This window comes from Sminthopsis crassicaudata, chromosome 6, assembly GCF_048593235.1.
Source record: "Sminthopsis crassicaudata isolate SCR6 chromosome 6, ASM4859323v1, whole genome shotgun sequence".
NCBI classification, from domain to species: Eukaryota; Metazoa; Chordata; class Mammalia; order Dasyuromorphia; family Dasyuridae; genus Sminthopsis; species Sminthopsis crassicaudata.
In genome coordinates, this window is record NC_133622.1 from 248,944,571 (window position 1) to 248,967,354 (window position 22,784).

Genomic DNA, 22,784 nt, shown 5'->3' on the forward strand with positions numbered 1-22,784 from the left:
TTTCTCGGCGCGAGCGCAGGAGACCTAGAGAGAAAGAACAAAGGAAGATATCGCCCGAGGCTCGCGCCGCAGGCTTCTAGGCCGTTGGAGGTCCGGTGAGGAGGGGCTCACGCAGCCCCTCTATTACACGAGCAGCGCGTGGGCATGCGCGCGCATACGTACATGCGCGCATGCGCATAGGTTGGCTGCCCGCGTGCCCGCCTGACATGCGCAGGAGGTGTCTGCTGTGGCGGGTACTCTAGAGGGACAGCCACCATGGATCGCCTGCCTCAATCCCCCCAGCTCAAGTTCACCGTCCCCCGGCCGCGGGCTGTCGTGCGCTTCCTGGGCCTCAGGGACCGGGACTCCAGAGCCCGTGGCTCAGGTACTTGGGCCCTGCGGGGGACGCGAAGCAGCCATCGGTGGTACCGGAGAGGTCGGGAGTGTGCCCGGCCGTCCTGGCCCCGGCCTCGTGCCCTTCCTCCGACCCGACACGCAGCTTCTGCCCGCCAGGTCGTGGCCCCGACGGGTGCCTGTCTCGGGAACCCGCGCAGTGGTGCCCCACAAGCATTCCCGGGGGGGGGGGGGGCAGGAAACACCCGTGAGGTACCTGCCCTCGAGGGCCTGCATTCTGGGGGGTAGCAAGTGCCTAGAAAGGTCTGTGCAGATTCCACTGGGGCTTCGGGAAAGGGTCTGACGGTCAGTGGCCGGAATTGTGGGAGGCCGCCCGGGAAACTCAGGCCTGGAGTGGGGACTTCGAGGCTTGCCCCTCCCCCCCCCCCCCCCCCCCCATCTGAGGGTATAGCGGTCGGGGCCCACTGAGGACCTGGACTCCTCCTCATGTCACACACAGTGGGCCCACCTGCCAAGGCAGCCTCGGGGCTGCAGCTCCACTCCGGACCCCCATCTCCCCTGTCCCTCCGTGACTGTCCCCCTCCCGCTTCGTTTCTCCTCCGGCTGGCACTCTCCTCTCCCTCTGTCTTTCCTCCGAAGCCCCCGTTTGTCTCCTCTGTGTCGCTGTTCTCTGAATCTCTCTCCTTTTTCCGTCTCCGGTCTCGATCTGTGTCTGTTTCCGTCCCTCTGTTTTTCTCTCCGTCTCTCCCCGTTTCTCTGCCTCTTGTTACCAGTGATCTCTAATCACACGGACGGGGGCCGTTTCTCCTCTTGCCGGACGTCTCCCCCTCCCCGCAGTCTCCCTCGGTGCTCCGGGTCTCCTCGCCTTCCCCTGCCATGCCTGCCGGTGACAGCCCCGGCCCGCCGCACATCCTCGGCCGCTCTGGACACATCTTAAAGAGGCCTGGGATGTTTTCCACCAGGTCTCCCGGGAGGAGCTCCTCTTTGGCGCGAGGGCACTGCCGGCTTCCCAGGCTGGGAGCGCCACCCTCTCCCATCCCCCACACCCGAGGGTCCCGGATCTAGGAGAAAGGCCCTGCGGGACTCTGAGCGGGACCTGGCTCTTCCTCACCAGGGACCCCCTCTGGGCTGTTCCCGGGAGCCTTCCTTTCTCCAGGACGTCCGAATGGTGGCACGAGTGCCATTTGCCATCGCTTTGGTCTCTAGCCCTTAGAACAAACCCAGGCCCGGAGGAGGTGCCTCATTCATTGTTTATTTGAATTTACTTCATCTCTCAGATGAGATCAAAAAGCCCCAGAGCTCTCCTTCCTCCCTCTTCTGAGCCCTCTGCAGTCGGGCTTCCGGCCTCACGACTCTGCTGAAGCTTTTTCTCCATCCTTGATGAAGGCACAAAGCTCTCATTTATTTGGGCTTACTCCTAATGGTCTTCCAATTTCCTAACAAAGTTCTAGGACACGAACCTCTCAATGTCAGCCGCTGACTGGCTTAAATCAACAATCTCAAGAAATCACTAAGAATAATAAATACACAATAACGTAATGAAAATCATGACTTTTGGGTCTTTTTCCCACATGTGAGGCAATTGGGGTTAAGTGACTTGTCCAGGGTCATATAGCTAGCAAGTTAATACTTCTGTGTCTGAGGCCAAATTTGAACTCGGGTCCTCCTGACTCCAAGGCTCTATCTACTTTTTGAAATTCCTGAAACACAATTTCTGGGTAATTCAATCATCTTATTAATGCCCCCTTTTTTTTTTTTTTGAGTGTAGGAAAAGTTTCTTTTTTTTATTATTAAGGCTTTTTATTTACAAAACATGCATGGGTAGTTTTTTCAACATTAACCCTTGCAAAACCTTTTCCAAATTTCCCCCTCCTTCCCCCATCCCCTAGCTGTTAAATATGTTAAAATACATATTAAATCCAATGTATACATATTTATATAGTTATCCTGCTGCACAAAAAAAAAAATCAGATCAAGAAAAAAGGAAAAGAAAAACAAATAAAGCAAAATCAAGCAAATAACAATGAGAAATCTGTTGTGGGCCACACTCTTCCCATGATTCTCTCTCTGGGTGTACATGGTTCTCTCCACTGATCAAATGGAACTGCTCTGAATTATCTCATTCATCACATTCATCAGAATTGATCATCACAGTCTTACAAGGATCTGGTTCTGCTCACTTCCCTCAGCCTCAGTTCATGTCAGTCCCTCCAGGCCTCTCTCTATTCATCCTGCTGAGCATTTCTTACAGAACAATAATATTCCACAACATTCATATACCACAACTTATTCAGCCATTCCCCCACTGAAGGGCATCCATCAGTTTCCAGTTTCTTGCCACTACGGAAAGGGCTGCCACAAACATTTCTGCACATGTGGGTCCCTTTCCCTCTAAGATAACTTTGGGATAGAGGCTCAATAGAAACACTGCTGATCAAAGCCTACGCACAGTTTGATAACTTTGAGCAGAATTCCAGATTGCTCTCCAGAATGGCTGGATCCATCCCCCCTCCCCCCCAGTTTTCCCACATCCCCTACAGCATTCATCATTATCTTTTCCTGTCATCTTAGCCGATTTCTCTGTAGTGTAGTGGTATCTCAGAGTTGCCTTAATTTGCATTTCTCTGATCACTAGTGATTTGGAGCACCTTTTTATGTGGCTACAAATAGTTTCAATTATTCCTGAAAATTGTTCATATCCTTTGATCATTTATCAATTGGAGAATGAATTGAATGCCCATATTTTAATAAAACCATGGGCATTTGATCTCTCAGATCAAAGACAAGTAGGTGGGCTCCTGCCTTGTGCCCCTCCCCCCACCCCCACCCAAATCAAAACTGATTGGTTAACAACTAAGGAGAGAGTAATTTAACCCATTCAAATTAACGCTGATTATATCTTGTACTTTTAAATTAGCCAGACTGTGGGCAATCTATTCAAAGAATTTTAACTCCAAACCAGATTAGGGTACTAGGAGGGGGAGGGGGTGCTGAAAAAGACCACTAAGAAAGTCCAGTCTCCTGAGGAGTAATGTCTTTCAAAAGACTGAACTTTTGAGATCAGGACTTTAGAAAGAGAGGGAAATTCTTGATCTCCCCAAATCATTAGCTATTAATATTCATTTCTCTCAGATCTCATTGCCAAATTCAATGATCTTTTCCCATTTCTCAGCTTTTGGACCTCCAAGGTTCTCATCCCACCTTTCTCTAAGACTGACTGCCTGTGACCACCCTTCTGGGTCTTCTCCGGCTACTACTTGACCTCCTTTTAGCCTCCTCAGGCATACTCACCCTGGATGGGCTCTCATGTCTGCTGATGACTCCTGAATCGATGTTCCCCCCCCATTTCTCTCTGCAGTGTTCTTCCCTCATTGGCAGCTGCCTTCTGGGCATCTCAACTCAACCATATCTAAAATCGAATTCTTTTTTTCCCTGCCCTCCTCTTCTTCAAATGTCCTAAGACCAGCATCCTTTCAGTTATCCACATTCCCGACCCCTGTGTCATTCCCCCCATCTTGTTTCTAACCTTAATACTTCCCATATATATCCCTGTCTCTCTACACATCTCTCTGCTTTCCTAGTTCAGGCCCTGCTCACCTCTCACCTGTACTGCTCGAATAGTCGGACTTTGGTGTGCTTGTTCTTTTTCCCCATTCAGATCCATCCTTTGGTCAAAAAGTATAGTTTCTACACTTTCTCCTCCCCCACTTAATACACTCCAGTGCCTCAAACATAAAACCTTCTTTTTGGCCTCTAAAGCCCTTGGCGGAGATTTGGCCTTTCTTCCCTTCCCTTCCTTCTTGATTCTCTTTGATGGAACAATGAGCTCCCCATGTTTCTTCCTCTTCCCACACCTAGTATTTTATTTGCGTTGGCCGGCCTTCATGCCCCGGCCTACACTCTCTTCCTCAGCCTCTGAGCTTATCCAGTCTTCCTTCAAAATTCCGAGGCGCTTCCTTGTCTTCCCCCACCCAGATTACTCTCCCTTTATAGTATATGGTCTCATAGGAGCCTGGGCTTTTGTCTTTTGTCCCCCATTGGAAGGGGAATAGGAAATGGCTGTGTTTGTCTCCCCAGCTCAGATCTCTCAGCAAGGTTGACTCCATGTCCCCCTGGGATCTCAGCAGCTCCCTTGGGTTGGATTGTCATCTCTGGGCAGTTGATTCCCACAACCATCTGTTCAGCCCCAGTTCAAGGCCCTCATCTCCAAACTCTCGGGCAGCTGGTGGTGAGTGTCATGCTGAGAGAGGCCTGGGAGGCCTCAGATAATTATTACTAATTGTGCGACTCTGGGCAAGTCATTTCACCCCTGACTGGCTCAGTTTCCTCAACTATAAAATAGAGATCCAAAAACACCTAACTCTCAGTGATGAGTAAATTGAGGAGGAGTAAATTGTGGTCTAAACAAAGATGGGTCAGTTCCTTTCTCTCTCTCCTTCCTTCCCCAAAGTAACCAATGTCGGGTTAGGCAGCAAAGGAATTTGCTACTTCATGCTGTATGAAAACATCGTCTTTATTGATTAGAATGGAAACACCTGAGAGCCGGTGGGCAAAATGACTGCATGGCACAAGGCCATTTGCAAAGAGAAGATTTTTGTTCTCTCTTTTATGCAGTGATGTAGGGAGGTTCCTGAGAGTGATGTAAATTAAGATAAGGATTCTCTTGTTATCTTTTGGGTAGAGACAGAAGTCTCTTCCCAAAAAGGAATTTCCTGAAGCCATTTGCTCTGTTTGAGCAGATTAGAATGGGGGCTGTAAAACCCCGGCCACCTCAGCGAGCCCAAACCAGTTTGACCAGATCTTGTATCAAAGGTCCAAGTCCCAAAAGAAGTTGGAGATCAAAGAATATCAAAGGGGCTCCCGCCCTCAACATCAGGATTGTTGTGAGGATCAAATTAAATATATTTATAAAGCACTTATCACTGTCTGGTAGGGAGTAAGTGCTTTCTAAATGTTTCTTCCTTTATCTAGATGTCCTGTAAGCTTCTCACCCTTTAACTCTCCTGTGGAGGACATGCCCTCCCTTTTAGCCACCCAGCATCCTTCAGTCCTCTTCTCTCTCTCCCTGTCCCCCCATTATCTACTCAGTTCCCCAAACTCACTGGTGCTGCCTGGAGAACAGTTGTCACATCTGTCCCCTTTTCCACACTTCCAAGGTCACCACCACTCTCTGAGCTACTGCCCTCACCCCTGGGGCGGTCTCCCTGCCTTTTCCCTCTTCACTCTGTCCTCCATCCAGCTGCCAAAAGGAGATCTCCAAGTTCCTGGTGTTGTCAAGCTATTTGAAACCTTGACTTTGTGCTTCCCTGTTTCTCCCAAAAGGAATCCTTGATTATTTAAAAAATTTTTATTGTTAGCACAACTTTTAACAATTGGGTTTGCTAAGTCATTTGTGTTCTCTCCTCGGATTTGTATTCAGCCTTTAATTCCAGTTTCAGATTATTGTTATGTGCGTCTGGTCACTAGGGAGTGGATAGTAGTGGGTTGGGGTTTGCTTCACTCTTATGACATTGCAATAATACCTCCATCTTGTATATTAATTCTCATACAACTTTATAAAAGGATCTTTACCCCTACCTCTTCCAGAAGGAGTCAGGAGAGTATTTAGCCTTGTTTTATTTTAAAATTTATTTTTTGCATTAAAAGGCATTTATTTTCCCTCCTCACATTCTTCCCATTGGAAAAATAAAAACTAATAACAAAAAATAACAAATATGCTTAATCAAACAAAACAAATTCACCTAAGTGTCTGTTTTCTTCTGTTTCTTGAGGCCCTCCTGTGAGGAGGTGGATAGCATATTTCACCTCTGGTCCCCTGAAATCATGGTTGATAATTGCATTAATCAGAGTTCTGAAGTCTCTCAAAGCCATTTGTCTTTATGATATTGTTGTTACTGTAATAAATTGTTCTCTTGGTTCTTCTAACTTCACTCTGTACAAGTCTTTCCAGAATTCTCTGAAGTCTTTTTTTTTTTTTATCATTCATTTCTTATAGTATAATTTCAATTCATTCATATACCAGAATTTGTTCAGCTGTTTATTAATTGCTGGCTCCCCCATTAATTTCCAATTCTTTGCCATGACAAAAAGAGCTACTTTACATAATCATATGTATACATATGTGTGTATACATATATAAAATGTGTTTATGTACATATCTCTATCAATATTCTTTGTCCTCTTTTTTTGATCTTTACCTCCCTGGTATAATTGGGATAAAGAGAATACACAACTCAGTAATGTTAATTTGGAGCAGAGCTCAAAGTGGCTAAACTCTTCAGTTCTACCAACAATGCAGGAGTGCACCTGGTTTCCCACAGTTCCTCCAACCTTTAAATGCAACTATTTTCTTCATTAACTTTGTCATTAAGTGTGAGGTGAAACTTTCTCAAGGTTATAACCTAGTAGTTTTTTTTTAAACAAATGTATCACGTAAACCAGCACAGAACATTTTTTCTTTCAAGCGTGTGAAACACCCCATCAGTCAATAAACATTTATTAATCACCTACTGTTTATCAGGTCCAAGAAAACGAAAATTCTCCAGCAGCCAGCACTGTACTATCGTGTGAACTCGCAAATGGAGAAATTTGGATTGCTGTGGATAAGTTCACCTTGGCAATATATACTTTTCAAGGATGTACATATACGGGACGAGGTGGACATACATATTGCCAGAGCTAGCTGTCAAGTATTTGGGAGGCTTCAAAGAAAAGTGTGAGAAAGAATTATAAGGCTGCGCACCAAGCTGAAGGTGTCACAGAGCCCGGCCTCATGTGGTATACCTGTGAAACCTAGACAATCTTGCCAGTGCTGCTTCAGGAGACTCACGGAATTGCTTGCATTTGAATTGTCTTAGGAAAATTCTGACAATCACCTGGCAACAAAAGGTACTGGACCCCGAGGTCCTTTCTCTGTTATTCCCATAACATTCAAACCACTACAGAGAAGGCAACTCCTATGTCCTGGCCATGTTTTCCAATGCCAAATTCATGCCTGCCCAAAAGATCATTTTATGGAGAAGTCACAAGCAGCAAGTTCTCAAGAGGAGGTCAGAAGAAGTAATAAAAGGACACTCTCAATGTGTCTCTGAAGATCTTTGGATGTGGGAGACAGACACAGGACTGCCCAGCATGGCAAACCTGCATCAAATATGGCGCTGTGCTCAGTGAACAAAGCAAAATTGGAGTAGCCTAAAAGAAATGTGAGCTGCATAAATTTAGAGAAGTCTCCATTCCAAATGCTTTTGTGCACAAATGTTTGTATTTTGGGGCCCAACTTGTGGCAGGGCCTCCTGAGCTCACATTGGTCGGGTCAGCCCTAGTTAGACACACGGTAGCTTGAGCCCAACCATAGTGACATCATTTTGGTCCTCAAAAAACAACAAGTCAGCCAGCCAGCTGTCTCAGGCACTGTGCTAAGCTCTAGGGATACAAAGAGAGGCAAAAGATAGTCCCTTCCAGGAGCTTGCAGTCTAAAGGGGGAGACAACATGCAAACAAAAGTATCCAAAGAAAGCCATAGACAGGAGAAAAAGGAAATAATTAACAGAGGGAAGCTGCTAGAAGGCATCCATCATTTCTCTTTCTGTGGAGCCATTCTGTTCTTTAAAATCACTCTTATTTCTTTCTCTGAAAGCCCATTGGCCATCCCTTTATATATCACCTTTTGAAATATATTTGACAATTTTGTCAGGCATTGAAGTCACTGTAATGCTCTAGGGGTTCAGTTTTGGAAAATCAAGACATCTGTCCATCTTTGTTTCTTTGATACATATCTCATCCTTCATAATCGTTTATTTTTAAAACTGAAATTAAACACCAAAAAAGGAGCATTGGGACACAGCAAAATATAAAAAGTTTCCACATACAACTGCCCATCTCCCTTTGGCACACATGCTTTTTTTTAGGCACATAATACGTTTTATACATTACTTCACAAAGGGTCTAGACTTTCTTTAGTTCTCTATGTATTTTAAAGCCTGTCAAAATGGTGGTCTTGTTAAGGGTGAAACCCCATTGCTAACACCTCCCTTCCTGAACCCCTGCCTCAGTTACAAAACCAAAAGAAACAGGGAGAAAACCTTTAGAACCCAGAAGCCTCCACAGCCTGGCACTGGAGACCAGAGTCCGACAGTGGTCTGCAGATGAGGTGTCCATTTTTCTGTCAGTGGCAGTCTTTCCGTCTGGTGCTCGGAGCCATGGTGGGGGGGGGAGGGCATTGCCCTAATCTGAGTGCTGAAGACCTTCAAAGCTGCTTATCTCACTTTGTTGCTTGGAGAACTTGTTCTCCTGGTTCTGCTCACTTAACTGTGCATCAGTTTAGAGAAGTCTCTGAGATAATTTCTTAAAGAATTTCTCACCCCACAATGGTGTTTGTTTGTAGAAGGGACAGACAGACCTGGTCACAGGGCACCTTTGAGGACTCCTGACAGAGGCTGGGGAACCTCCTGCAGGGAGAAACCATATTCTATTTAATAGAAGTGCATGGACTCCCATGGAGTTCCTGCAAGTGGTGTGTCTGCAAGAAGCCTTTTGGGTTGGAGGACTGAGCTGGGGACACCTTTCAAAGGCCTGAATCAACTTCCACCTTGTCTCCTGTTTGGACTGTAAGGGGAAAGTCCAGACTTCCTTTTCTCTGAGACCAAGGCCTCTGGCCCAAGTAAATAATAAAGGGGCGGCTCCTCATCCTTCAAGGTCACATGTAGTATGTGCTGTTGCCCTCCTTCTAGGAGCTCTTCTTGAGGGGGAATGTTCAAGGAGGAAATTCCCTTTTTAAATTCAAGGCCAAATAGAGAAGAAAACAACAAATGGCAGCTGTTCCACAGGAACCTCCCTACTAAGGTTTGGGGGTGACAGCAGAAATCTAGGGGTATAAGTGTGTGTGAATGTGTACGAAGGGGATGTGTGTGATAATTGTTCCTTCACTTGGCAGGTAAGATATGAAAACTCGGGCATGAAAAACTTAGGACTTCAGGCACTGCCCTAGCAGCATTGGGGGGGGGGGGGGGAAGAGAGTTGTCCAGACCACAGCCTTAGGGATTTGCTTTTTTTTTTCTTTTTTTTTCCCTGAGGCTGGGGTTAAGTGACTTGCCCAGGGTCACACAGCTAGGAAGTGTTAAGTGTCTGAGACCAGATTTGAACTCGGGTCCTCCTGAATTCAGGGCTGGTGCTCTATCCACTGCACCACCTAGCTGCCCTGGGATTTGCTTTTGTATCATATCTATGAAAGAGCAAAACTTTCAAGGACTGAGCAACCTCAAAAGAAAATTTAAGGTTCTTGGGTAATGGGACCCAGAGGCCTTTGAATAGCCAAGGATCACCTGAGGGATTCAGTCACCCTTAGGCCGGGAAGAGCCCAAGAGCTGGGACTGAGAAGCCTGGAGGGGCTCAGATGGTGGTCCTGCCGGCAGGGGGCCCAGGCAATGCAGAGGCTGCCAGGGCCCTCCTAATTCCTCTCTGATAATTTTTTGCCATTTTCCCAAGTCTTCTCCCCCAGTTATCCCATGTTTGCTTTGGGCACATGCTATAAAGAGGAAAAAAAAAAAAGATAGTATGATAATGTCAAAGATGGTGGCCCAGTACCTTTGTAGCACCACTTCTTGGCCAGCAAAGGTATTGCAATTCACATATCTGCCATGGTCTATTGGTGCCCATATAAGGACAATTTACATGTGCAGGAGAGTGTGTGTGTGTGTGAGACAAAGACAGGAAGAGACAAGACAGATTAAGTTGGTGAGGGCAAGCTCTTTAAACCCATATGCCAAACAAATACAAAGTAAGTTCAAGAGGGGATGAACACCCATCCAGGAGGATCAAGAAGTCAGAAAGTAGCCCCTGAGCTGGGGGCAGACAGCAAGGCTAACAGTTGTGATGTGATGGAGCAGAGCAGTCCGTGAAGTAGAAGGTAGATCTGGAAAGGTCGATTTGCCAGGCATTTTATTAATAGAGCCTTGGAATATACTTAAGCAGGGCGAGAGAAGTTCCGGTGTTTCTTGGAGGCACTTTTATTTAGGCAGTTTGGGGAGGATGGCTTGAGGCAGGAAGAAGAGAGCCTGGAGGGCCACATAGAGTTTGGCTGGAGTCCCTGGGAGAGAGGACTAGGGCCTGAGGCAGGAGGGTGATTAATACAGGCACGGTTGTGAGATGTTTTGGAGGTTAATGCCTGATGGGCAGTGTTGGAAGTGAAGAATCAAGGATAACTCCAAAGTTGTGTACTAGGGTGGTTGCAATGGTGGGATGCCTCTGAAATAAGAAAGGAGAGCCAAGTTTGGGGAGGAAATAGTGAATTTGTTGAGTTTCTTGGAGATTCTGAAGTATATCTCTCATCTTACAGCAGAGAAGGAAACCAAAGGCTGTAGAAGCCCAGATTCTAAGGCAGGATCAGAAGAATGCCCCACTGACAATGTATAATGATCCCAAAGAGGAAACTGAACAAGATTCTAGGTATTAGGAGAACCAGGTGAGAACAGTGTCCCCCAAAGCCAAAGGGAAAATGAATGGCAATCAGTGTTAGAGGCCCAGAAGGAGGAAGAGCAATCACTGATGTGATCTAATGGTATTGGGCGGGCTTGACATCTTCCAGTTGGATTACACTTGTTCCCATGGTTCTGGAGGCACTGGAACTACCAGGAACACTGAGTAGAAATTGTAAAGACCAGCATTTGGACTGAAACTAGGAAAAAGCTTCCTAATGGAGCTGTGGCTCTTGGCTCAGCATTTTAATGGGGGAGCAATCCTGGCATTTCTACAAGAAAATGAGTCTTCTCGAAGGTCTGCTTCCCTTTCACTTGAGCACTCAGGTTTAGTTGAGCTCCTGTGGAGTCAAGCTTTGATGAGTTTTGAGGTTAGTGTGTCCTTGTAATAGGCCATGTATTTATCTTCTAACTCCGATCCTTATGGGAACCACAGAGTTTGAGCTCTCCATCACTGGAGTGGGCTGCCTGTCTGCCTGGGGCTGGATGATCACCACCCAATCTCAACTCCTTGACCAACTCCTTTCTTAGCAATCAATTGCTAAGTGCTACTCTGTAAGCCTGACTTCTCATTGGTCGGCAAGGACCTGCTCACTGCCATGTTACCTTCTAAAAGGTAACATGAAGCAAAAGAATGACTCTTTCCATGAAGAGGTGACCTTAGTATTGGTTAGTACTTAGTACTAAGTCCTATGGACTTAGCTGTTTGTTCTGTAACAGTGAAGAAAAAATCTTAATCTGTTTTAGGCACATGTCTGCCTGAAAAAATATTTTATTTATTTTTTTATTAAGTGCTACAGAGAAATGAACAGCCAGCAGAGTCCCCTCAAGCCCTCAGACACAAAACATGAGGGCCTTAAGCCTGGCAGTGAGTTATGCCATTCTCTACCCTAAGCATGTGAAGACAGTTCTCCATGGAAAGGGGAATTGAGAACAATTTGAACAACCAGGAAGGTCGTGGCAGTAGGTGCTGTGGTGGCTTCCAGCCTGGGCAGCTGCCTGAGACATCCATCTATCGAGGTCATCCTGAGCCACCACTGTTTGCTCTGTTTGTCCTGCCATGAGACCTTTGATGACTCTGGGAGAGCAAGGCTAATATCTTTGTTCAACTCACTTAAATTCTATTCACAAATAACTTAAAACAATTAACCCAGTGCTATCATTGGGAGTCTTTTAAAACAATTACCCAATGATGTCATTGGGAGTCTTTTAAAACAATTACCCAGTGATATCATTTGACAAAAAACAAAAAGTCTTTGACAAAAGACAAAAAGCCATTAAACAAAAACAAAAAGGACTACAAACAAGGACTTTAGGTACACTGTCTGTGTGTGGGTCTGGAATCTCTTCAAAGTATGGGCCCCAAGATGTGATCTTGGAAGGGTTTCTTCTAGATTTACTGACCATTTTGATCCTCTTGGGGTGGAAGGCTGACCTTCCTCACACTTTCCTGAGAGAGATTAGGTTTCAGAGAAGGGGGAAGGTTTGGAAAGGACTTTTACAGTGTCATTGATTTCTTAATTTCAGGATTCCTAAAAATTTCAGGATGCTTCTGCTTCATTATAGTTACTTGTAGTGTGTCACATCCCCTTAGTGGAGGGTAAATTCCATGAGCAGAGGAACTGTATGTTCTTGATCTTTGGTCCAATTTTGTAACTAACAAGGCAGAGGACAAAATCTGCCCTGAAGTCCCAGGCTGGCAGCCTTTATCTTGGGTTCACAGATTGGCCATGGCACCTTATCAGCATCGAGGCAGTGCCTTGGAAATGGGTGCCCTGGTATTACTTTGCTTCCACTTTGGGTACTCTTGGAGTCTCTAGCATGGGGTGAGGTGGGCATTAAGTTTGAGGGGCTTGGGAGCTCTCCCTCCTGTGGAGAGAAATGTGGGCCTTCATCCCACCCCATCCCATCCCATCCCATCCCATCCCATCCCATCCCATCCCATCCCATCCCATCCCATCCTCTCTGGTTTGCTGTTCAGGCTTCCTCTCCTGGAGTGCTTTCTTCTCTCAGCCCTTACTCCTTTCATGCTTGACCTTTGGCTTCTTTCTAGTAAACAACCGTGCTGGCACTGTGCCTCAGAAGGAAGGCAGGGAGAGTATAGGGGAGGTGAAGCTTGGTCAGCTGTTTCCTAAGAGCCCGGCCATCTGGCAGTACAAAGGGTTCTCAAGGTACTTGGCGCCTTCCACCCAGTGTCCTGTGCTCAGCCTCTGGCCCCAGGTGCCTCCTCCTTTCCCCTCACCCTGGGAGGGAGTCCCTGTAGCACCTTCCCCCCTCCAGCTTCCTGCCTTTGGAAAAGGAGTCAGAGGAGAGAGGGCCGGCAATCCGGCTGCTTTTCCAGACTGAGCCTTGACAACAGAGGGTGGGAACCGAGTACTTTTCAGACAGATACTTGGCAGACCTAATCAGATACAAAAAACCTTTCTGAAGTTCCCAGGCTCTCAGCCCAGTTGTTTCTATCTGGCTAGTTCCAAGAAAAAGAGTTGTGCTTTCCCCCCTTTCATTTCTTTTTATTGGTAAATAGTTTTTTTTTTTTTCCTATTACATATAAAGATGGTTTTCAACATTCATTTTTTAATAAGATTTTTATTTTCAAAAGCTCTTTCTCCTTCCCCTTTTCCCCCAATGAAAAGGCAAGCAATTTAGCTTAGATTATACATGTACGGTCATGTCAACAACATTAGTCATGTTATGAAAGAAGAAACAGAACAAAAAGGAAAAGCTGCAAAAAAACAGTGAAATTAGTCTGCTTTCATCTGCATTCACATTCTATTCTTTCTCTGGATGAGGATAACATTTTCCATCTTTTGTCCTAGATCCTTGTTTTGCTGAGAAGAATAAGACTCATCAAAGTTGATCATGGCACAGTGTCATTATTATTGTGTACAATGTTCTCCAGTTTCTGATCACTTTACTTAGCAGCACTTCATGGGAAGTCTTTCCAGGTTTTTCTGAAAAAAAAAAACTCTGCTCATCATTTCTCATAGCACAGTAGAATTCTCTTACATTCAAATATCACAACTTGTTTAGTCCTTACCCAGTTGATGGGGTTCCTCTCAGTTTCTAATTCTTTGCCATCACAAAAGGAGCTGCTATAAATATTTTTTTGTTTGTGTGGATCCTTTTTCCTTTTCTTTAGAATATAGACCTTACTAGTAGAGTATGCACAGTTTGATTGCCTTTTATTATTATTATTATTATGGCTTTTTATTTACCAGATATATGCATGAGTAATTTTACAGCATTGACAATTGCCAAACCTTTTGTTCTAATTTTTCCCCTCCTTCCCCCCATTCCCTCCCCCAGATGGCATGTTGACCAATACATGTTAAATGTGTTAAAGAATAAGTTAAATACAATATATGTATCCATGTCCAAAGTTATTTTACTGTACAAAAAGAATCGGACTTTGAAATAGTGTGCAATTAGCTGTGAAGGAAATCAAAAATGCAGGCGGACAAAAATAGAGCGATTGGGAATTCTATGGTGTGGTTCATAGTCATCTCCCAAAGTTCTTTCGCTGGGTGTAGCTGGTTCAGTTCATTACTACTTTATTGGAACTGATTTGGCCTTTCTGAAATCATCCTGCTGGTCATTTCTTACAGAACAATAATATTCCATAGTATTCATATACCACAATTTATTTAGCCATTCTCCAGTTGATGGACACTTTCCAGTTTCTAGCCACCAAAATGAGAGCTGTCACAAACATTTTAGCACATACAGGTCCCTTTCCCTTCTTTAGTATCTCTTTGGGATATAAGCCCAGTAGTTAACACTACTGGATCAAAGGGTATGCAGTTTGACAAATTTTTGAGCATAGTTCCAAATTGCTCTCCTGAATGGCCAGATGTATTCTTAGTTCCACCAACAATGCATCAGTGTCCCAGTTTTTCCACATCCCCTCCCACATTGAGCATTATCTTTCCCTGTCATTCTAGCCAACTGACAGGTACGAAGTGGTATGTCAGAGTTGTCTTAATTTGCATTTCTCCGATTAATAATGATTTGGAGCATCTTTTCATATGGCTAGAAATAGTTTCAATTTCTTCGTCTGAGAATTGTCTGTTCAAATCCTTTGACCATTTATCAATTGGAGAATGTCTTGATTTCTTTTTTTTTTTTAATTAATTTTATAATTATAGTTTTTTGATATTACATATGCATGGGTAGTTTTTTTTTTTTTTTACAGCATTATCCCTTGTACTCACTTCTTTTCTGAATTTTTCCCTCCCTCCCTCTCTCTACCCCCTTCCCTAGATGACAGGCAATCCCATACATGTTACATGTGTTACAGTATATCCTAGATACAATATATGTGTGTAAAACCGAGTTTCTTGCATGGTAAGAAAAGGGATTCAGAAGGTAAAAGTAACCTGGGTAGAAAGACAATAGTGCAAACAGTTCACACTCATTTCCCAGTGTTCCTTCTCTGGGTGTCAGCTGATTCTGTCCATCATTGATCAACTGGAACTGAATTAGATCTTCTCTATGTTGAAGATATCCACTTCTATTAGAATACATCCTCATATAGTATTGTTGTTGAAGTGTATAATGATCTCCTGGTTCTGCTCATTTCACTCACCATCAGTTGATGTAAGTCTCTTCCAGCCTCTCTGTATTCCTCCTGTTGGTCATTTCTTACAGAACAATAATATTCCATAACATTCACATACCATAATTTGCCCAACCATTCTCCAACTGATGGGCATCCATTCTTTTTCCAGTTTTTAGCCACTACAAAAAGGGCTGCCACGAACATTTTGGCACATACAGGTCCTTTCCCCTCTTTACTATTTCCTTGGGATATAAGCCCAGTAGTAGCACTTCTGGATCAAAGGGGATGCACAGTTTGATAACTTTTTGGGTATAGTTCCAAATAGCTCTCCAGAATGGCCAGATGTATTCACAGTTCCACTAACAATGCATCATTGTCCCAGTTTTCCCACATCCCCTCCAACATTGATCATCATTTTTTCCTATCATCTTATGGCTTGATTTCTTATAAATTAGAGGCCTTTATCAGAACCTTTGACTATGAAGATGTTTTCTCAGTTTATTGTTTCCCTTCTAATCTTGTCTGCATCAGTTTTATTTATATAAAAACTTTTTAATTTGATATAATCAAAATTTTCTACTTTGTGATCAATAATGATCTCTAGTTCTTTGGTCATAAATTCATTCCTCTTCCACAGGTCTCAGAGGTAAACTATCCTATGTTCCTTAGTTTATTTATGATCTCATTCTTTATGCCTAAATCATGGACCCATTTGGACCTTATCTTAGTGTACAGTTAAGGGTGGGTCCAGGCCTAGTTTTTGCCATACTAATTTCCAATTTTCCCAGCAATTTTTGTCAAAGAGGGAGTTCTTAATTGCTTTTTGAGCGTAGTTTCAAACAGCTTTCCCAAAAGGGGTGGATCCTCTCACAACTCCAACACCACCACATTAACATTTCAATTTTCCCACACCACCTCAACATTTGTCATCAGGAAAGATGTTGGTTGCCCCTGTTTGGTTTGCAGTCTGGTGTGAGAAGCAGATTCACCTTAAAATACCAACTACATTAAGTGCTTTCTGTTTGAGAAGCTCACGATGCTGTCCCTGTTCTTAGGCCGGCAGTCAAGGCCTGACTCACTTTGTCAGCTTGATATCCTACGGGCACCTCTCCCCCTCACCAGACTGGCCTCCTTTGAGTCGGCCTGTGCTCCCACTCTTCTGCCACCTCAGAGATGTCCTTGTCACTCTTCTTCACATGCTGCAACTGAGAGCCTGCAGTCTGCCCCGCGTTACCTGAGCGGCCTGGTGCAGATGGCCGGCTCCTCAAGGAGAAGCCCAGGGGCTGCCCTCCTGCTCAGCTCTCAGCGGCCCACATAACCTTTGGAAGGCCCATCTTGGAGCCTGTTCCTCTCTTCCCTGCTCCAAAACTTTCTACGGGTCTCCCGAGGCTTCGAGACTGAAATGGGACGTTCTGAGCCCGCCGGCCCGGAGCCGGCCTTTCCACACAAACTCTCCTTCAGGAGTTTGCCTTTGAGAACCCCCCTCTGCCTGGCGGGCCCATTTAAGTGGCACCTTCCGGGGAAGCCTGACTAAAAGCTAAGGGCCTGGGCCAGACTGTGAGCTCCACGCGGAGGGCGTGATTTTACCCGAAGCGTGGCCGGCCTCCCGCCCCGCACAGATGACATGGTGGTGGCTGAGGGGATTGAGTGGAGGCTTCCTCACGGCCAGGCCCCGGGTTCAAGTCCTACCTCGGAGAAGCGGCCCGAGACTGGGAAAGTGACTTTACCAGGGGCTGGTTAAACGATACATTTCTGGCCCGGTGCTCCCCTTCCTTAATGAAGGGAGGGGCCTCTTCTAAGGAAACCGAGGCTCCCAAGAATGAAAGAATGATAGGCGCAGTCACCGCGTGTCCGGCCAAGCTAAGTGCCCCCGATCCCAGCATTTCCTAGCGCCCGCACGGAGCAGGGGCTCCATGGTTGCGGACGGAGGAGGAGACAGCCCCGGGAGCTCAGGGGCCGGTTCGGGTCCGCAGGGTTCCCGCCAGGCCGGGAGGAGGGACTTTGGGGAAGGGGCCGAGGGCCGGCCTCCCGCCGCTGCTCGGGATCTCGGGGCGGAGTGGCTCCTCCTCAAGGAGGCGGGCCGGGGGCGGCGCTCTTAGCTTGGGGTCCGGATGCCGCTCCGGAGCGGGGGCAGACGCACGAGCGCCGCGGACGCAGACGAGCACTAGGTAAGCGCTCCCCGCCCTCGGGCCGGGCCGGGCCGGGCCTGGGGATTCCCGGCTCCGCCCCCCGCCCCGCTCACTCGGTCTCTCCGTGCTCTCTCTCGCGCAGGCGAAGCCGAAGCCTTCGCCATCCACGTCGCCATGAGCCAAGAAGCCGAGGTGGACATGAAGGAGGTGGAGCTCAACGAGCTGGAGCCCGAGAAGCAGCCCATGAACGCGGCCGCCCCGCTGCCCGCCGCCTCGGGCGGAGAGAAGAACGGCGTGGTCAAGGTCAAGGTGGCCGACGACGAGGCGGACGCGGTGGGCGTCGCGGCCGGCGCCAAATTCACGGGGCTGTCCAAGGAGGAGCTGCTGAAGGTGGCCGGGAGCCCCGGCTGGGTGCGCACCCGCTGGGCCCTGCTGCTGCTCTTCTGGCTGGGCTGGCTGGGCATGCTGGCCGGCGCCGTGGTCATCATCGTGCAGGCGCCGCGCTGCCGCGAGCTGCCGGCCCAGCGCTGGTGGCACCAGGGCGCCCTGTACCGCATCGGCTCCCCCGGGGCCTTCCGGGGCCAGCCCGGGAACAACAGCGCCCTGGCCGGTGAGTGGGGGGAGGGGGCGCCGCCCTCACGTGCCCTCCCCGCTCCCCTCCCCCCTCGGGGCCATTCGGTCTGAGCTGACTCAGCATTTCCCCCTCCCCCTGGGCCAGCCGAGGCTGGAGCAAGACTTGGGACTCCTTACATCAGCGCATTCCGACCCGAGCTTTAAGAGGGCCCCGCCCCCACTTTTCCCCGGAAGTTGAGGGGGTGGGGCGAGGGCCAAAATGAATGGGAATGAATTGGGGGGGGGGGGAGGTGGAAGAATTCCCGGGCCCTGGAGACCCAGCCCTTCTAAAGCCTTCTCTGCACAGGGGTGAGTGAGCGGCTGGATTACCTGAGCAGTCTCAAGGTGAAGGCGCTGATCCTGGGACCCATCCACAGGAACCCCGAAAATGACCTTGCCCGCACCAACCTGCAGCAGATCGACCCCTCCGTGGGCTCCCAGGAAGAGTTCTCCCACCTCTTGGAAGCAGCCAAGAAAAAGAGTGGGTAGTCCCCAAGCTGGACCCATCCTTGCTCCAGGGGGGTGGGGGAGAGAAGCAGCTCCCTTCTTGGCTGGCTGGAGGGCCTGAGAGAAGGGACCAGCACCTCAGGGAGAGCCCCATGCTGAGTCCTGGCTCTTCCCTAGATAATTGTCTTCTTTTTCTTTTTTTAATTTATTTTTCTTGCTGAGGCAATTCGGGTTAAGTGACTTGCTAGGGTCACCACACCTAGAAGGTTAAGTGTCTGAGGGCAGATTCGAGCCGGGGTCCTCCCAACCTCGGGGCTGGTGCTCTATCCCCTGTCCCCCCTAGCTGCCCCTTGAATCTGCCTTTCTGCATCTGTCCTGTCCTCTGTAAAACGGGCCCCTGCCTGCCTGACCGTCACTGTGCATTTTGCAGACATCCACGTCATCCTCGATCTCACCCCCAACTACCGAAGTCAGAGCAGCTGGTTTCTGCCCAATCAGAGTGAAGAAGTGAATGGGAAGATGAAGGTGAGAGGGCCAGAGGTCGCCCAGGGTTTGGGGGAAGGACAAGGTTCTGAGATAAGGAAGCAGACTCCTGCCCTTCCACTCCCTTCTCTTGAGACAGATCTTTGTCATGTGATTTGTCTGCTGGGGGTGGGGGGGGGTGAGTGAAAGGGGTTTCTTAGGTGCCCTTTGCCTTGTTTTGAGGGGCCTTTCTCCACCAAACATTGGTTTCTTCCCCTGACCCCCAAGTTTGGAGTGAATAGAAAAATGGACTTAACAAAGAGGCCCAAGAAGGGATTTGGATTTGACCATTGCAGTTGAGAAGGGAAAGGGCGTGAAAGGAGCAGAGCTGGGCAGGAAGAAGCCTGACAGGGTTAATGGGGCTGCCTAACGGGTTCCTGTCTGGATCCACACAGGCCTGGGCCTGTCCTCCCCAGGGTCTGGTTGGAGCTGTTGGCCTTGGGCCGCTCCCTCCCCAAATATGCGGGATTGCACTCTGGGCTGAGGAGGGCTTCCCCATGGTGGGGCTCCCTAGAAAGGCCCCGGGAATTTTATGTGATATTAAAAGTTGGTCACGAAAGTTCTAGAATCCTAAGGCCAAGTTTGGGCCCCAAGTGAGAAAAAATGGACCTCTTTGTCATTACATAAGGAAGGAGACCATGTGAGTGAGAGCTGTCCCTCTCCCCCTGCACTCACCCACGTGGGAGCTTTGGCTCCCAGGCGCCCAGAGAGCACGAGCCGCTCAGACCTTTTGTGCTCGGTTTTGCTCCTCTTCCTTTTCTGTTGTGAGGAGGTGGGATGGTGCAAGAGGGGAAAGCTGAAGTTGTGAGACTGAGCAGCTCCTTCCATGTCTGGTGCTCCGGACCAGCAGCATCACTCAAATGGAAACTGGGCCTGCGTTGACTTTGGAAACCATATGAGCATTATTTGTGTTGGGTTGTAATTTTATTTATTCCTTAAGCGTTTCCCAATTAGATTTTCATCGGGTTTGGGCCGAGGGCCCGAGTTTTGATGTCTCTAAGAATAGGAGATGTTCTGTCTTAGCAGACTGTTTTCTCTCAAAAGCACTTAGCTTGAGAGCAGTGGAGGTGATTTTAAAAAGAGATATTCATACACTGGGCTGGTTTCCTGTTGGGAAGAACAATAGGGCGTGGCAGGGAAGGCCATCTTGCCTTTCTCTGGTCCCAAAAGATCCGCAGATAACCTCTCTCCAGGGCTGGCCGCTCTGACCCCGCTGCATTTCTGACATTGTTGCCTCATTCCTCTGCCCCACAGGAAGCCCTGAGCTTTTGGCTGAAGGCCGGGGTGTACGGTATCCAGGTCCACGACGTCCAGAACCTCACCGTAAGTTCCCTTCTTTGCTCCCTGAGGGGCACAGGGGCCTCCTTAGTGGTGGGAGAGGTGCCCCCGGTTCCCTGTTTGACCTGCCCTCTCCCTCTCTCCCCAGGATGCTGCTTCATTCCTGTCTCTGTGGAGTAACTTAACTCATAGCGTCAGTGAGGACAGGTGAGTCCCAGGAACAGTCAAGTGAGAAAGTCTGGGTTCCCTGTTGGTCCCCCTCTGTCAGGGAAGCCCCCCCCAGGGGTCCTTATCTCTGAAAGAAGCTGGTCCTTCCCCCTCTGATGTTCCTAATTGAGCTTTTCGTTTCTGCCTCTGCCCTCCCCCCTCCACGCAGAGTCTTCATTGCAGGAACAGGAGCCTCAGAACTCTCTGAGATCATGAGCCTGCTGAACGATACTGACCTGCTGAGCAGCTCTTATCTGGAGGACTTTGGGAGGAGGAGCTCCTCTGGGAGAGAGCTGAAGGAGCTGGTCACCAACTACCTGCACGCTGCGGGGAGCGGCTGGAGCACCTGGACGGTGAGTAAGGGAGGCCCCGGACCGAACCCTGCCTCAGGGACTCACCTGTGGGCCTCCTGCACACCCCTCTGGCCATGAAGATGTGGAGGGAGAGTCCGCAGAGTCAGAACTTAGAGCAGAGTGAGGGTACGGTGGTTCAGTACGAGGGCCGCCCCACTTACACGCATTGGGGACCCCCCAGTGGGCTTGGTGGGGCCTGAAAGGGAGAACAGGGGAGGAAGCCGGGCCTCCCAACAAAGCATTCTTGTCCCCAGTTTACAGATGGAGAAACTGAGTCAAACAGGTCACACAGCCCCTCCCAGCTGCTGGATGGGGAGGTGCATGGGAGTGGGGTGAGAGGGCTGGCTTCTGGGTGGCTGACCTGGAAATCTCGTCTCACAGTTCTCTCAGGTCGGCCACTTGACCTCCTACGTGCCTGCCCAGCTCCTGGGCCTTTACCACCTCTTGCTGTTCACGCTGCCCGGAACACCCATCTTCAGTTACGGGGATGAAATTGGCTTGCCAGTGGACGCACTCCCAGGACAGGTAAGGATTCCAGAGGCCTGGGAGGGTCTGAAGGGGAAGGGGGGGCTGGGAGGGGACCGAGCACAGCTTCTCTGGCTGGCCTTTGTCCCCCGTCCCCCAGAGTGTATTTCCTCCCACTTTCAGCCTGCCGAAGCCCCCATGCTTTGGGATGAAAAGACACGTGGGCCTCATGTATCCATAGCCCCCAACATGACTGTCCAGGTAACCTTGGGGTCAGCGTGGGCGCTGGGAGGAGAGTGAAGGGGGGGAGTTGGTCTGTGTGAGGGGGTGTCCCACCGGCTCCTCTTCCTCTCCTGCCAGGGCCAGGATGCCCAGCACGGCTCCCTCCTCTCTCTGTTCCGAGAGCTGAGCGACAAGCGTGGGAAGGAGCGGTCCCTGCTGCACGGGGACTTCCTGGTCCTGCCCACCCCGGAGGAGCTCTTCGCCTACGTGCGGCACTGGGACCAGAATGAGCGATTCCTCGTTGTGCTCAACCTGGGCCCTGTGAGCCAGCAGGCCGAGCTGAAAGTGCCCGCTGGCAGCCAGAAGTTGGAGCTCCCTGAGAAGGCCACGCTGGTGCTGAGCACCAAGCGGGGCCCCCAGGAGGGTACCATGCTGCCCCTGAACCAGCTGCCCGTGGCTCCCGGGGAGGGGCTGCTGCTCAAATTCCCCTATGTGGCGTGAGCCGCACCGTGTCTGTATGTGTGTGTCTGTGTCCGCGGGCCTGAATTTGGGGGTTTTTTATTGTGGAAGGTTTTGTGGAAATAAGTTTGAAGCCTTTAGCTATGTATTAAAGCGATAGCCATGAGCATTTTCTATGGAGTGTCCCCTTTTCTTCTGGGGGTCCCTCTTGGGAACACCAGGAGGCAAGAGTGGCTCCCCTCCATTTCCTGTCCAGGGGCCTCTTAGTGGTCTGGGTGGGCATTCCACCCGGAAGGCTGGGGGCACGTGGGAAGGGTCCTGGCTCCTGCCTCCCAGCCGCATGTGAGCCCAGGTGGGATAGAGTCCAGGAAGCTCCGCCCGGAGCGCTCCTCTTGGAGTTTCTTTGGGCCGGCTCTCTGGCCTGTCTTGGCTTGCTTGTGGCAAGGAGGGTGCAGGAAGGGACCTCGGAGAGGCTCTTCTGGAAGCTGGCACAGTGGGCCCTCAGCCTAGGATTCCCACCTTGTCCTGGGCTCTCGGGGGCCCCTGCAGGTGGCCTCTCAGGTCTGGACTTTGGGCAGGGGCAGGGCACCCCAAATGAAGGAAGCTACTTGGGCCAGAACTTGGGGCCTTTGAGATGCCTCCAGGGCCTCTCCATCCACCACCAATCCCCTGGGATCAAGCTCGAGGCTCCTCACTCTGCCTGAGACCTTGTTCCTCTTCCTGGGGTG

General features: G+C 48.9%; 1 protein-coding gene across 2 annotated transcripts; it reads left to right on the top strand.

Moving 5' to 3' along the window:
- Nucleotides 1-125: 125 nt before the first annotated feature.
- SLC3A2 (solute carrier family 3 member 2) lies at nt 126-22,230 on the top strand. Of its 2 annotated transcripts, none has more exons than XM_074272497.1 (10): nt 126-364; nt 17,634-18,101; nt 18,411-18,584; nt 18,981-19,075; nt 20,327-20,395; nt 20,499-20,557; nt 20,727-20,910; nt 21,292-21,435; nt 21,559-21,636; nt 21,736-22,230. In XM_074272497.1, the coding sequence occupies exons 1-10, from the start codon at nt 256-258 to the stop codon at nt 22,096-22,098; spliced, it is 1,743 nt and encodes a 580-aa protein (XP_074128598.1). In that variant the 5' UTR covers nt 126-255; the 3' UTR covers nt 22,099-22,230. The 2 variants fall into 2 exon arrangements, with proteins under 2 accessions (XP_074128598.1, XP_074128599.1); XM_074272498.1 differs by lacking the exon at nt 126-364 and adding an exon at nt 17,391-17,530.
- Nucleotides 22,231-22,784: the final 554 nt, after the last annotated feature.

Coding starts and splice junctions, on each gene's coding strand:
- SLC3A2 (XM_074272497.1), top strand. CDS start 256: ATGGATCGCCTGCCTCAATCCCCCCAGCTCAAGTTCACCGTCCCCCGG. Junction 19,076..20,326: donor AAGTGAATGGGAAGATGAAG/GTGAGAGGGCCA, acceptor TCTGCCCCACAG/GAAGCCCTGAGCTTTTGGCT. Junction 20,558..20,726: donor CATAGCGTCAGTGAGGACAG/GTGAGTCCCAGG, acceptor CCCTCCACGCAG/AGTCTTCATTGCAGGAACAG.